This window comes from Otolemur garnettii, unplaced genomic scaffold, assembly GCF_000181295.1.
Source record: "Otolemur garnettii isolate 467f Iridium unplaced genomic scaffold, OtoGar3 scaffold00049, whole genome shotgun sequence".
In the NCBI taxonomy this organism is placed as follows: domain Eukaryota; kingdom Metazoa; phylum Chordata; class Mammalia; order Primates; family Galagidae; genus Otolemur; species Otolemur garnettii.
Window position 1 is genome coordinate 4123406 of NW_003852444.1, and position 12450 is coordinate 4135855.

General features: G+C 36.8%; 1 protein-coding gene across 5 annotated transcripts in view; it reads left to right on the plus strand.

The window, feature by feature from the left end:
• The window catches only part of BRAF (B-Raf proto-oncogene, serine/threonine kinase), a 182094-nt gene that overhangs the window by 140278 nt on the left and 29366 nt on the right, over positions 1-12450 (plus strand). For all 5 annotated transcript variants that reach the window (XM_023514190.1, XM_023514193.1, XM_023514192.1 and 2 more), the window contains exons 14-16: positions 5717-5763; positions 6844-6962; positions 11454-11585. In XM_023514190.1, coding sequence (XP_023369958.1) covers positions 5717-5763; positions 6844-6962; positions 11454-11585 — 298 coding nt within the window. The remainder of the gene's footprint in view (positions 1-5716; positions 5764-6843; positions 6963-11453; positions 11586-12450) is intronic.

The following is a 12450-nucleotide window of genomic DNA, read 5'->3' on the forward strand; positions in this document are numbered from 1 at the left end:
TTCTAATCCTACCTAATTACCAAAAGAAATAAAAACATGAGTTGACAACAAAGACTTGAATATGTGACTATTTATAGTATCCTATTCATAACTGCCACAAACCAGTAACAACCCAATATCCAACAGGTAAACAGATAAGTTGTGATGTATCCAGACCTTGTAACACTGCTTGCAACCGACATGTGAATTTTAGAACTGTTATGCTAAAAAAGCTATGTGATCTTTTTTTTTTTTTTTTGAGACAGTCTCACTTGTCACCCTTGGTAGAGTGCTGTGGTGTCACAGCTCATAGCAACCTCAAACTCTTAGCCTTAAGCAATTTCCTTGCCTCAGCCTCCCAAGTAGCTGGGACTACAGGTGTCCATCAGAAGGCCCGGCTATTTTTTTGTTTCAATTGTCATTGTTGTTTAGCTGGCCCAGGTCGGATTTGAACCTGCCAACCTCAGTGCCTGTGGCCGGTGCTGTAACCACTGTGCTGCATGTGCCAAGTCAGCCATGTGATTCTTTTATATGAACTTCAGCAAAAGGCAAAACTAATCTGTAATGATAGAAATCATTATCACTGAACCTAAAGAGTATTATTAATTGCAAAAATGTATGCAGAAAATTTGGGGGGTATTCTTTGTCTTAATTGTAGCTGGTGATTACAGAAATGTACGTATTTGTTGAGACTTTTAAAACTATATATTTAAAATAGGTGCATTTTTTTATGTTGGATATAAATTATACCTTAACAAAGTCGATTTTTTAAAAGTGACAGAAATCAGAGTAAAATTTAGGAATTTAGGCTACTATGGAGTACAACTTAAAAATGCATGAACTCCACCTGTGGATGACTTTAATTATTTTTAAAGTGATAAATAATTACTGACTGCAGATCTATAGAGATGTCATTCTTATCAGCCTTGTTAACTTTCCACATTGTGATTATGAAGGAAGCAGAAGTCATCCAAGTAGGAGAGATACTGTAATTTGACACTGTTCACCACTGTCATGACTGTCCATCCAGTAGGCTGCTAAATTTTCTGTGAATGGCTAAGGTGTCTGAAGAGAGATTCAGCTTGCTGCCTGAAGTCTGATGAATTTTTATGGAATTGTGTGTGTGATATTAGATGAAAAGGGGCTGAAATGCAGTTGTGTAAGTAGTGTAAGACCAAGTTCTACAGTTATAAAATAGTTAAAAATACAAGAAAATAGCAAGTTTAAATGAGAGACACTTAGAATAGATTGATAAACTGGCCAGATGGTGCCATAGTATTGATACATCTTTTGAATGAATGCTGTCATGGAATTTGTAAGGATGAGATTGAGAGATGCACCATGAATATCAAGAGTTAACTAGGTTCATGCTGGGTATACCTGAAGATGATCACCATACCCGAAGATAGCAAACTAGAAGGAGATTTCTATATTGAATATGGTGAGCATATTTATTTATTTATTGTTTGTTTGTTTAAAACTTTATTCAAATTAACATGAGAATACAATTTTTAGGTTACGTTGTTCTCACTTCCAGGGTAAAGTTAATAGAAGAGCCCCTCACCCAGGGGGGCGTGTTATACACCCTCACAATGCACATTAGGTGAGATCTCGCCTCATGCCCTTCCTTCTTCTGCCATACTTTCCCCACCCCCCTTCCCCATCCCCAAATTGGACTATATTAGTGTTTTATTGTTCTTATGAGCATGTAATTGTTCATATATTGATTTCATATTAGTATGGAGTACACTGGATATTTATTTTTCCATTTTTGTGATACTTGACTAAGAATAATGTATTTCAACTCCATCCAGGTAAATGTAAAAGATGTAAAGTCTCCATCTTTTTTAGTGGCTGAATAATATTCCATGGTATACGTATACCACATTTTGTTGATCTATTCATGGGTTGATGGGAACTGAGGTTGCTTCCACACTTGGCAATTATGAATTGAGCCACAATAAACATTCTAGTGCAAATGTCTATGTGGTAAAATAATTTTTGTTCTTCTGATAATGGGATTGCAGGGTCAAATGGAAGATCTACTTCTAGATCTTTGAGGATTCTCCATATTTCTCTCCAAAAAGGCCGTATCAGTTTGTAGTCCCACCAGCAGTGTAGAAGTGTTCCCTTCTCTCTGCATCCACGCCAGCATCTGGTGTTTTGGGACTTTGTGACATGGGCTCATCTTGCTGAGGTTAGGTGATATCTTAGAGTGGTTTTGATTTGCATTACTCTGATGATTAAAGATAATGAGCAGTTTTTTCATGTGTTTGTTGGCCATTCATCTGTGATAAGCATATTTAGAAGTAGCTTATGCTAATGCTGATCTTTAAAAACAAGGGTTTTTTGGGTTTTTTTTAGTGAAAGCTAAAATTTTAATGAGCAGAAACTATAGGCCATGTCTAAAAAAGAGGAGTATACAACTGTATACTTGTGTTTTATATGAGCAGTTCAAGAAGAACTATTCTAGGATTGAAATTGAGTATATTAATAGGAGTCACTAGAATCAGATCATAATCACAATTATATCTGATTTAATAAGCTTTCTGTGCCTACCACAGGGAGATGAAGATGAGAATCTCACTTTATTTGTGTTAGTCAGACCAAATTTGAAGTATTTGGTCAGGGGCATCATAAAAGAGTGTTGAAAAGCTGAATCTTTTAAAAGAGCTTAAAAGAAGTAGAAAACAAATTTTGCTAGATGATTTTGCAGCTTCAAGAATAAATGATTCTGGGCAGCTCAGTGAGTAGGGCGCCAGCCCCATGTACCGAGGATGGCGGGTTCAAACCCAGCCCCAGCCAAACTGCAACACAAAAATAGCCGGGCGTTGTGGCGGGCGCCTGTAGTCCCAGCTACTTGGGAGGCTGAGGCAAGAGAATCATCTAAGCCCAGGAGTTGAAGTTGCTGTGAGCTGTGACATGACAGCACTCTACCAAAGGCAATAAAGTGAAACTCTGTCTCTAAAAAAATAATAATAATAATAAATGATTCTGTAGGTGGACACTTTTTCTTCAAGGAAAAAGACTCCTCTAAGAGAAACCTGTCCAGACAATATGATATTAATTTGGTTGATAGCATCTTTGTTCTTTCCTAGTACTTCTGTAAGTCTGTAATGCTCTCCTTAATGTCTTAAAAAGGTAGGAGTGAAAGCCAGTCTAATTATACTAAATAATGGATGGACTTTTGTATCGTCTGTAGCAAAGCAAAGTGGATTTATTCATGTTCCTTCCCTACTCCTAACCAGTTATGTGGTTTTTTGGTGTTTTCCATTATAACTGGTTGGTACTTAGGAAATTATATTTTAGCATCAGCCTATATTGAATTGTTTAGAATAGCAGTTACTCTATTGTTTGCTGCCTTTGTTACAGAAATATGGGAGAAAGAGAACTATTAAATGAGATAAAATTTATTACACAAGTATAATGTGGTATTATTTCAAGTTGCAGCTGTTGTAACTTAGCTTATAATGAACTTACACTATTCAGCTTCTATTCTGCTTCTATCACTAGCTTAGCAATCACATTTATATCTTGTTTAATTATCTAGTACATTTCTGGTCAGAAGATTTCTCTCCTCTGCCCTTCAGTGAAATTTCTATGTACTACTTTATTCTTGCTAAACTTCTTTGCATCAAATTTGTTGAAAGGATTAACACTTATTCATTGAGAAAACATCTTCATCTTCTCTTCTTTTAACTTTAACATGCCCCCATATTTTCATATGGTGGGAAGCCATTAGGTTAGTTGTCTTTTTTAAAAATCTCATAAGGAGAAAGGATCTCTTTTCAAAAGCCAACACCTTTACTGTATACTAGATCCCAGGTATCGCTGTTTGCAGGACCTAACTGCACCAACACTGTCATCATTTATCCCCTTTTGTGATAGAGACATTGTCTCCCCATCTCGAAAAAGATCTTGACTGAGACCTATTTATCTCCACCTGTTTTCTATGTCACTGCAGAACTTTTAAAGCAGGTGAGACCTATGATTGGCATCACATTTTCTTTCAGTGGAAGAGTGATACTATGATGTAAAACACCGGGCTTAAAGTCATGACAGCAAGATAATTTTCAATTGTAGTAAATGCTGTGAAGGAAATAAACAGTGTGCTACAAGAAAGTAATTGTAGGAGAAGGGGTTACTCTGGATAAATAGTAATTTGAAATGAAAATTTTGATTAAAAAATAGTTTTAAAATCTGGATGTTGGGGAGAATGAGGATGAGAAATTGTGAATAATGTCAATTATAGTAGAACCTCCATAAACTGACCACCCAAGGGATTGTAACAAATTGGTCAACATATGGAGGAGGTCATCATAAGGAACTTCCATTGAGTACATGTGGTATATGTCCAGTCTATGAAAATTAGGTCAATTTGAGGTGGTCAGTGCAGGGAGGTGGTCAGCTATGGAGGTTGTGTTGTATTCGGAAGTCTTTCATTTTTGACAGTGTTCATTATATAATTTTGAATATACCATTTAGATTTTAAATTCTCATTTTAAGGTAAAACTTATTTCCTAACGGTCAGTGTCAGATTTTAAAAGTGTAACATATCTGTTCTCTCCAGTATTAAATGAAGAAAAATAACCTTGCCTGGGAAATTATATGCATCCCATTGTAGTTGACTTAACAGACATGTATTGAATACTTACCATCCATACTAGGCACTGGGGGTAAACAGAAGTAAATTAGACACATCTTTTGCCTTCAATGAATGCAACTTAAAGAGGTTTTAGGTATAACAGATGACTTAGACTTATTGACTTTAAAACGTATCCACTGTGGCCATTATAGAGGAAATTTGCTCCTCATTAGTTTTAAGAAAGTATTTTAAGAGTATATGATACTACCTTTAAAAATAGTTTTAGGCTTGGAGCCTGTAGCCAGCGGCTAAGACACCAGCCACACACACCAGAGCTGGCAGGTTCAAATCCAACCGGATCCGCCAAACAACAATGACTCCTATAACCAAAAAATAGCCAGGCGTTGTGGTGGGCATCTGTAGTCCCGGCTACTTGGGAGGCTGAGGCAAGAGAAACACTTAAACCCAAGAGTTTGAGGTTGCTGTGAGCTGTGATGCAATGGCACTCTCCCGAGGGCGACATAATGAAACTCTTTCTCAAAAAAAAAAAAAAGTTTTACTTTATCAAACTTTCATATTCTAAATAGGTGAATATAGGAGCATTTTTTTAAAAAACACATGAATCAAACTGTTGTAATGATAATTAGTATATAAGCTGAACAATGAAAGATCATTTTCAGTTAGATTGGTAGTAGGAAAGCTTCACTCAGGAGTTACAGTTTGTGTTCACTCTTAAGAGATGGATATGCATAGTGGAAAACAGAATGAAAGCTAATTTGGGTGGGATGGATGTAATAGGGGAGCATTGAATGTAGAGATGCAATTGAAAATTAAGGTATATTTAAAGGACATGGATAAATAGGCTGGACTGGAGTGAAAGGTTTGTATTGGTAACTTGTAAAAGGTCAAGCAAAGTCTTTTAATAGAAAACAAGATTTTGGCTATACCATAATAGAAATATGTTCCTATGATCTTAAATTCATTTATAGTCTATTTTAATATTATGTAAAGGGGTTATCACAATGTATAGTGTACAGTTTTCAATTTTATTATGATTCTAAATAAGTCTTTATACCCCTAAATATGTTCTATAGATTTTGAGGCCTCAGTCCTTTAGCCCTACTCAGGTTAAAATGATGTTTTGTTTTTCAGTTACTTACACGCCAAGTCAATCATCCACAGAGACCTCAAGAGTAATAGTATCCTTCCTGAAATATGTCTGCGAAGCTTGAAAACATCCTGACTTTTTCTTCTGCATTTTGTCTTCACACTATGTAAAAACAATTTTCATGCTAAGTTCAATATATTGCAAAGAGAATTAATAAAGAAGTTTGCATGCAAGTATAGGCAAGCAAGACAGCGTGCTTTTTGTTTCTGAATAACTGAACGTTACCAAAAAAATTTATCAAAAGTCTTTACACTTAATAGTACTTTTTTGATTGCTTGCTTAGAAAACTGATAGCTGGCTCGGCGCCTATGGCTCAAGTGGCTAAGGCGCTAGCCACATACACGTGAGCTGGCAGGTTCAAATCCAGCCAGGCCCGCCAAACAACAATGACGGCTGCAACCAAAAAATAGCTGGGCACTGTGGCAGGCAGTCCCAGCTACTTGGGAGGTGGAGGCAGGAGAATCGCTTGAGCCCAGGAGTTGGAGGTTGCTGTGAGCTGTGACGTCACAGCACTCTATCCAGGGTGACAGCTTGGAGGCTCTGTCTCAAAAAAAAAAAGAAAGAAAGAGAAAAAGAAAACTGATAGCTGTGTAGCCATTCACTGATCTCATTCAGTCCTCTGACCTTGCTTAGTGGTAACTGAGATGTAATTGAAGGCTTTAAATTATATAACAATGAGATGAGAAGAGCCTAATTTTTCTTATTCTTCCCTAAGCCCAGCCTAAGATCCTGTCTGCCAACATCTTCATTCCAATGAGGAGCCTTCCCAGCTTGCCCAGCAGTACCAGAGGATATCTGGGCCTACATTGCTAAAATCTGAAGGGAAAGTTTCAGGTTCTCCCATAAACTTAGAAAAGTATCTCACTTCATCCTAGCATGCATCAAGCCCCCAAAAATCTTTAAAGCTGGTCATAAAGTCTAAATAGAGTTAATTATTGTTTAAAACATATTGTTGAGGAACATACTTAAGAGGAAACAAGAAGTACTATATACTTTTTAAAAGATCAGATTATAGAATTACAGACATTAGATCTCTTACCTAAAATCTTCATGATGCTTGCTCTGATAGGAAAATGAGATCCATTGTTTTCCTTTACTTACTACACCTCAGATATATTTCTTCATGAAGACCTCACAGTAAAAATAGGTGATTTTGGTCTAGCCACAGTGAAATCTCGATGGAGTGGGTCCCATCAGTTTGAACAGTTGTCTGGATCCATTTTGTGGATGGTAAGAACTCAGGCTATTTCTCTATTGATTAAAGTTTCGGACCCTGAGATGCTGCTAAATTATGAGAAGGTCATTGAAGTTTTCAACGATAACATTTTCACAGTTCCCGATATTCAAAAAAAATGTTCTTTTTATATAAATAGATTTTAACTCCTTTTCAAAAGAATATTATGAAACCAGATCTTAGTATATTTCAAGCAAAACTACATATGTTATAAATAGTGTTTAAAATGGTTCAGAATTGTCTGTTTAAAATAGTTTGTGTTCAAAATGTTCTGTGTACTCTGTTTAAAAAAAACAGGTATGCAATGTAAAGCAGGTGTGATCTATAGCCATTTGTTACGGTTTTGCTAAGAGAACTACTCCTTTTAACAGACAGGCTGTTTCACAATCTTATTTAAGCCTAAATTAGACAGTTACTTCCTTCAGACTAGAAAGAACCTTATAATTATGGGGCAGTTGGAAGAGGAAAGACCAAAAAAAAAAAAAAAACGAGAAGTAGATTTTTAATAGTCTGCCTTGCTCTACCTTAGATAGTTTGCTCTTTCTTTCTTTATTCCTGTGTTTTTGCTGTGGAAAAGAAGAAAGAGAAGTTCTAAAAGAAGGAAACTAAAACTTTGGTGCAGTTGTAGCAGGCTGTGTCAAAGTCAGTCATGGGAATCGTTCCATTAGCCAGCATTCTTAAAAGGGTCCCTCAGACAGACCTTTTGAGAGAATCCACAAGGTCTTCCCTTGGTGAGACCAGATTTCAGCCAAAACAGCACATTGCAACAAATTGAATGCAGAAATGAATGTGAGAATCTACTATTAAGCCAGATATTAAAAAGAATTACACTCACTTTTGTTTTTGAAAAAATATTTTTCATTAAAAATGGGTTATGTGTTAATATCTACTTATTATTATTTTTATATTTAAAAGAATTAGTAAATGTTTTAATTTCTCAGTTAAGATTTAATTTGATCACTGCCCACAAACGTAATACACATAAGCAAAAGCTCTTTAGGGTCCTCAGTAAATTTTTAGGAGCGAAAGAAGATTCCTGAGACCAGAAAGTTTGAAAACCACAGGTCTAAACTGAATACAGGATGTCCCAAAAGTCTTAGCACAATTTTAGACTTTAAATAACTTAATCCTCTTCTTCTGAGAAACAGAAGTTGCAAGGGCTTTTGAAGCCATGTTTGCCTGAATTCCCTTAACTGTATGCATCAGTCCTCAAGAAGGAAAGTTCAAGGTAGGATTCTGAGTTTGTTAAGATAAGCCTAGGGTTGGCTCCGTGCCTGTAGCTAAGTGGCTAAGGCGCCAACCACATACACCAGCTGGCGGGTTCGAATCCAGCCCAGGCCCACCAAACACCAAAGACAACTACAAACAGAAAATAGCTAGGCGTTGTGGCGGGTGCCTGTATCCCCAGCTACTTGGAAGGCTAAGGCAAGAGTATCACTTAAGCCCAGGAGTTAGAGGTTGCTGTTAGCTGTGATGCCCCTGCACTCTACCCAGGGCAACAGTTTGAGGCTCTGTCTCAAAAAATAATGATAATAATAATAATAATAAGCCTAGGGTTATATTGAGCTATGATTTCTTATGCCAATAAATGGAATCAAATAGCAAGGTGGAAGAAGGGGCATTGGACTTAGAGTTAGGAGATCTGCATTCTAGACCCTGGTTGACCATTAACCTACAAGTTTCTTAACCTCCTCTAAGTCTGTCCGTTAGAAATGTTGGGTTGGCCTAGTGGATTTCTAATGCCCTTTCTATTTCTAAGATTCAATAATTGGAGTAGCTAGATTTTTTTATTTGTTAATGTATGTTTAACTGTTTTAACTAATAATTATAAATGAGAGACTAATAATTATAATCTGAATCTCAAGTACCTTTAAGGTACACACTTGTAACAAAGATGGCAGCATGTCCTAAGAATGAGGGAAAACAGATTTTAAGTGCTGAAATTGCAGAACCTAAAATTATAATGAACCAATTTTCACATGTTTCAAAGATGTGTTTATTTCATCTAGAGTGAGAGATACAGGCTCAATCAAGTCTTCAGGTTTGCTCTTTCTCAAAAACCTTATTTTATATAGTCAGTAGATTATTACATGTGAAGTTTTATATTTTCATCTAGTTACTTTTTTATAGATAACGTGCATAAATGGGTTCATCCTTTATTCCACCATGGCGAGTTTTAAGACAAGAGAATAGCCAATAGTACCCTTCATTGTTAAGTAAATCTTAAGTTGATACTGTCTTCAGAAACAAATATGGAACATTCATGAATTAGAAGAGAGGAATTTGGTCAGGCTTAAGGTTATGTGGTTCTCTGAATTATTTACAATAGACTTCTCAACTTTGTTTTTATATCTTAAAGAAGAAAGAAACCTTTGTGAAATTTTTTTACAAATCAAATCACTGAGGATAGGTCATGCATTTGTTATAAATAGGTAACATGACACTTTTCATTAACCACCATTGTACTTTTCATCAAATCCATCTATCAACAATAGTGAGATAAAACTAAATTTTAAAAGACAATTTTCATCTTATTTGTACTCTACTCCTCACAAAAGTTCGCTCAGCCTTTGAAAATTGTGTCTTGGCTCGGCACCTGTGGCTCAAGTGGCTAAGGCGCCAGCCACGTACACCCAAGGTGGCGGGTTCAAATCCGGCCTGGCCTGCCAAACAACAATGACGGCTGCAACCAAAAAATAGCCGGGCGTTGTGGCAGGCGCCTGTGGTCCCAGCTACTTGGGAGGCTGAGGCAGGAGACTCGCTTGAGCCCAAGAGTGGGAGGTTGCTGTGAGCTGAGATGCCACAGCACTCTACCCAGGGGGACAGGGGACAGCTTGAGGCTCCTGTCTCCAAAAAAAAAAAAAAAGAAAGAAAATTGTGTCTTTATCATAACCAGCCTGTCAGTATTCTGGCTTGTTGCATTACATCACAGTTGCACGCAGTTTATTTTGTACTTTGTTACTTAAAGCAGTTTTCAACAAAATGTTGACAAAAGCACGTAAATGCAGACCTCCCTCACCCCCTTCTTCTCACTCACTTCAGGATCTCCCACAAATATCTCCCACAAAGCTCCCATCAGTAGTTCTGAAATTTGATTGGACACTAGAATCATCTGGGGAGCTTTAAAGACTAGTAAAAAGTATTTGGGTCCCACCCCTGATTCTGATGTTTATTACTAGACTGAAGTTTCGTCTGGGCATTGAGAGGCTTCAGCCCTGCACATGATTCTGATTTGCAGTTGCTGCTCAGTGCCTTTATTGCCTCTAGGGAGACACGTGCCTCACCCAGGCCAGAAACCAGGGATCTCGTTCCAGGTCTTTCAGCCATTTTTGCAGAGTTACTACTGTGTTTGCTATCCAGTTGACATTTTTATAAAGTTCTCATTAATACACTGCAGTTTCAGTCTCTTCTAAACAAAACAGTACAAAAGATACAAGGTGAAAGAACAAATCTTTTAAACTAATATTTAACCAACCACTTATTGTATTTCATATAAATAAGAAATCTAGTTGTATGATACAGTGACTGAAATGTATAAAAATGTAAGCAATGTGAATCAATCTGTTTCATTGCCTAAGTAGCAGAAAAGATTCTTTATACCAGGGGTGTCCAAGCTGCAGCCCATGGGCCACATGCTGATTTTGTGAGAACTTTTTTTGCTTGTCTGTGGTATTGTATATCATGAAAATATGCACGACCTTTTTTTTTGTTTTGTTTTTGCTAATCAGCTTTTGTTGATGTCTGTATATTTAATGTGTGGCCCAAGATAACTCTCACTCTTCCATTGTGTACCAGAGCGGGGGGGTGGGGGGGGGGTGTTGGACACCCCTGCAGTTTCTACAGTCTTCTAAATGTACCTGCTCTCTGTTGCTTTTGTTAAAGTATCCATGGCATGTTTATACCTTATGCTTACTCCCTGGCTTGGAAAGGAATCTGAGTTTATCATTCTTGGAATTCTGCCATTATTTCCTAAGGTGCCTGAGATGAGGAAAATCATTTGTACCAATGGGAAAACTTAAATTCTAAGATAATTAATTACTGCAGTTGTTGTACTGCTTCCAAACATCTTATAACCAGAGGTCTAGTATTTCTTTGCTGAATCGGGAAGGGCAAGTGGGAACTGATTCTGATAGGGTAAGTCACGAGAAGAATTCAAATGACAATGATGGTATTTCATACAGAGAGTGGCTGATGAAATTATAAAGTCTTACTAATGTATTATGGAATCTTACCTTAAAACTGCCTCTTTCAGAGTTTATAGAACCAGTTTTTTTCTTTATCTGTCTTAATTGGTTTTATTCCTTTGGCCATTAATAAGAGAATTAGTTACATAACAGACAGATTTCTTTTAATGATAAAAACATTGTTCTGAGAATAGTTTGTTATTCAGTTTTTAGTTATTCAGTTTGTTAATAGTTTGTTATTCAGTCTTTATTCATTTAAGTTGAAGAATAAAGTAGACTATTTTTCTTTTTATGTTCTAACAGGCACCAGAAGTAATCAGAATGCAAGACAAAAACCCATACAGCTTTCAGTCAGATGTGTATGCATTTGGGATTGTTCTGTATGAATTGATGACTGGACAGTTACCTTATTCAAATATCAACAATAGGGACCAGGTAAATATTTACCATCTCTTGGGGTCTATTTCACAGTTTGTATAAAGGCTCTAGTTAGTTGTAGAAAGGAAGTGAGTCCTGGGTAAGAATGAAGGATAGATTCCTTAATCATATTGTTACTAAATTTTGGAAATTTTTTTTCACTTCTGGCAGTAATAGCAGCATGTAAGGCCTTTCCTTAAAATATCAGCCAATGCCTCACTCCTGTAGTTCTAGCACTTTGGGAAGCCAAGGCAGGAGGATCATTTGAGGCCAGGTATTTAAGACCTGCCTGGGCAAAACAGCAAAAACCTGTCTCCACAAAAAAAATTTTAAAAATTAATTAGCCAAGTATGGTGGGACGTACTTGTAATCCTAGTTACTTGGGAATCTAAGGCAGGAGGATTGCTTGAACCCAGGAGTTTGAGGTTGCAGTGATCTATGGTGCTGCTGCATAATAGCCTGAGTGTCAGAGCCCTCTCTCAAAAGCATACAAACAAACAAAAAACCCAAAGTTTTAAATGTTACAGTGGAGTGAACTTCCTGATTTTCTGAACCAGAAAATAAAGATGTCCACAGCAATGGACATACCTCGAGTTTCTTGACCATAGCACAGTTAGATGACCGCACCCCGCTACTGTAGCATCTGCACCTTATACTTTTTATTCTATCACAGATTGTGCTATCAAAGCAGGTAATCAGTTATGGACTTCTTTTATCAAATTATTTTAAAAATCATTAAGGTTTCTTTATTTTTTTTTAATTTTTAAGGCTGGGTAAATGGAAAGAATGTTATATCATACTTTGATTTTTTTTATAATAAGAATTCTAGGCTCGGCGCCTATGGCTCAAGTGGCTAAGGCGCCAGCCACATACACCTAAGGTG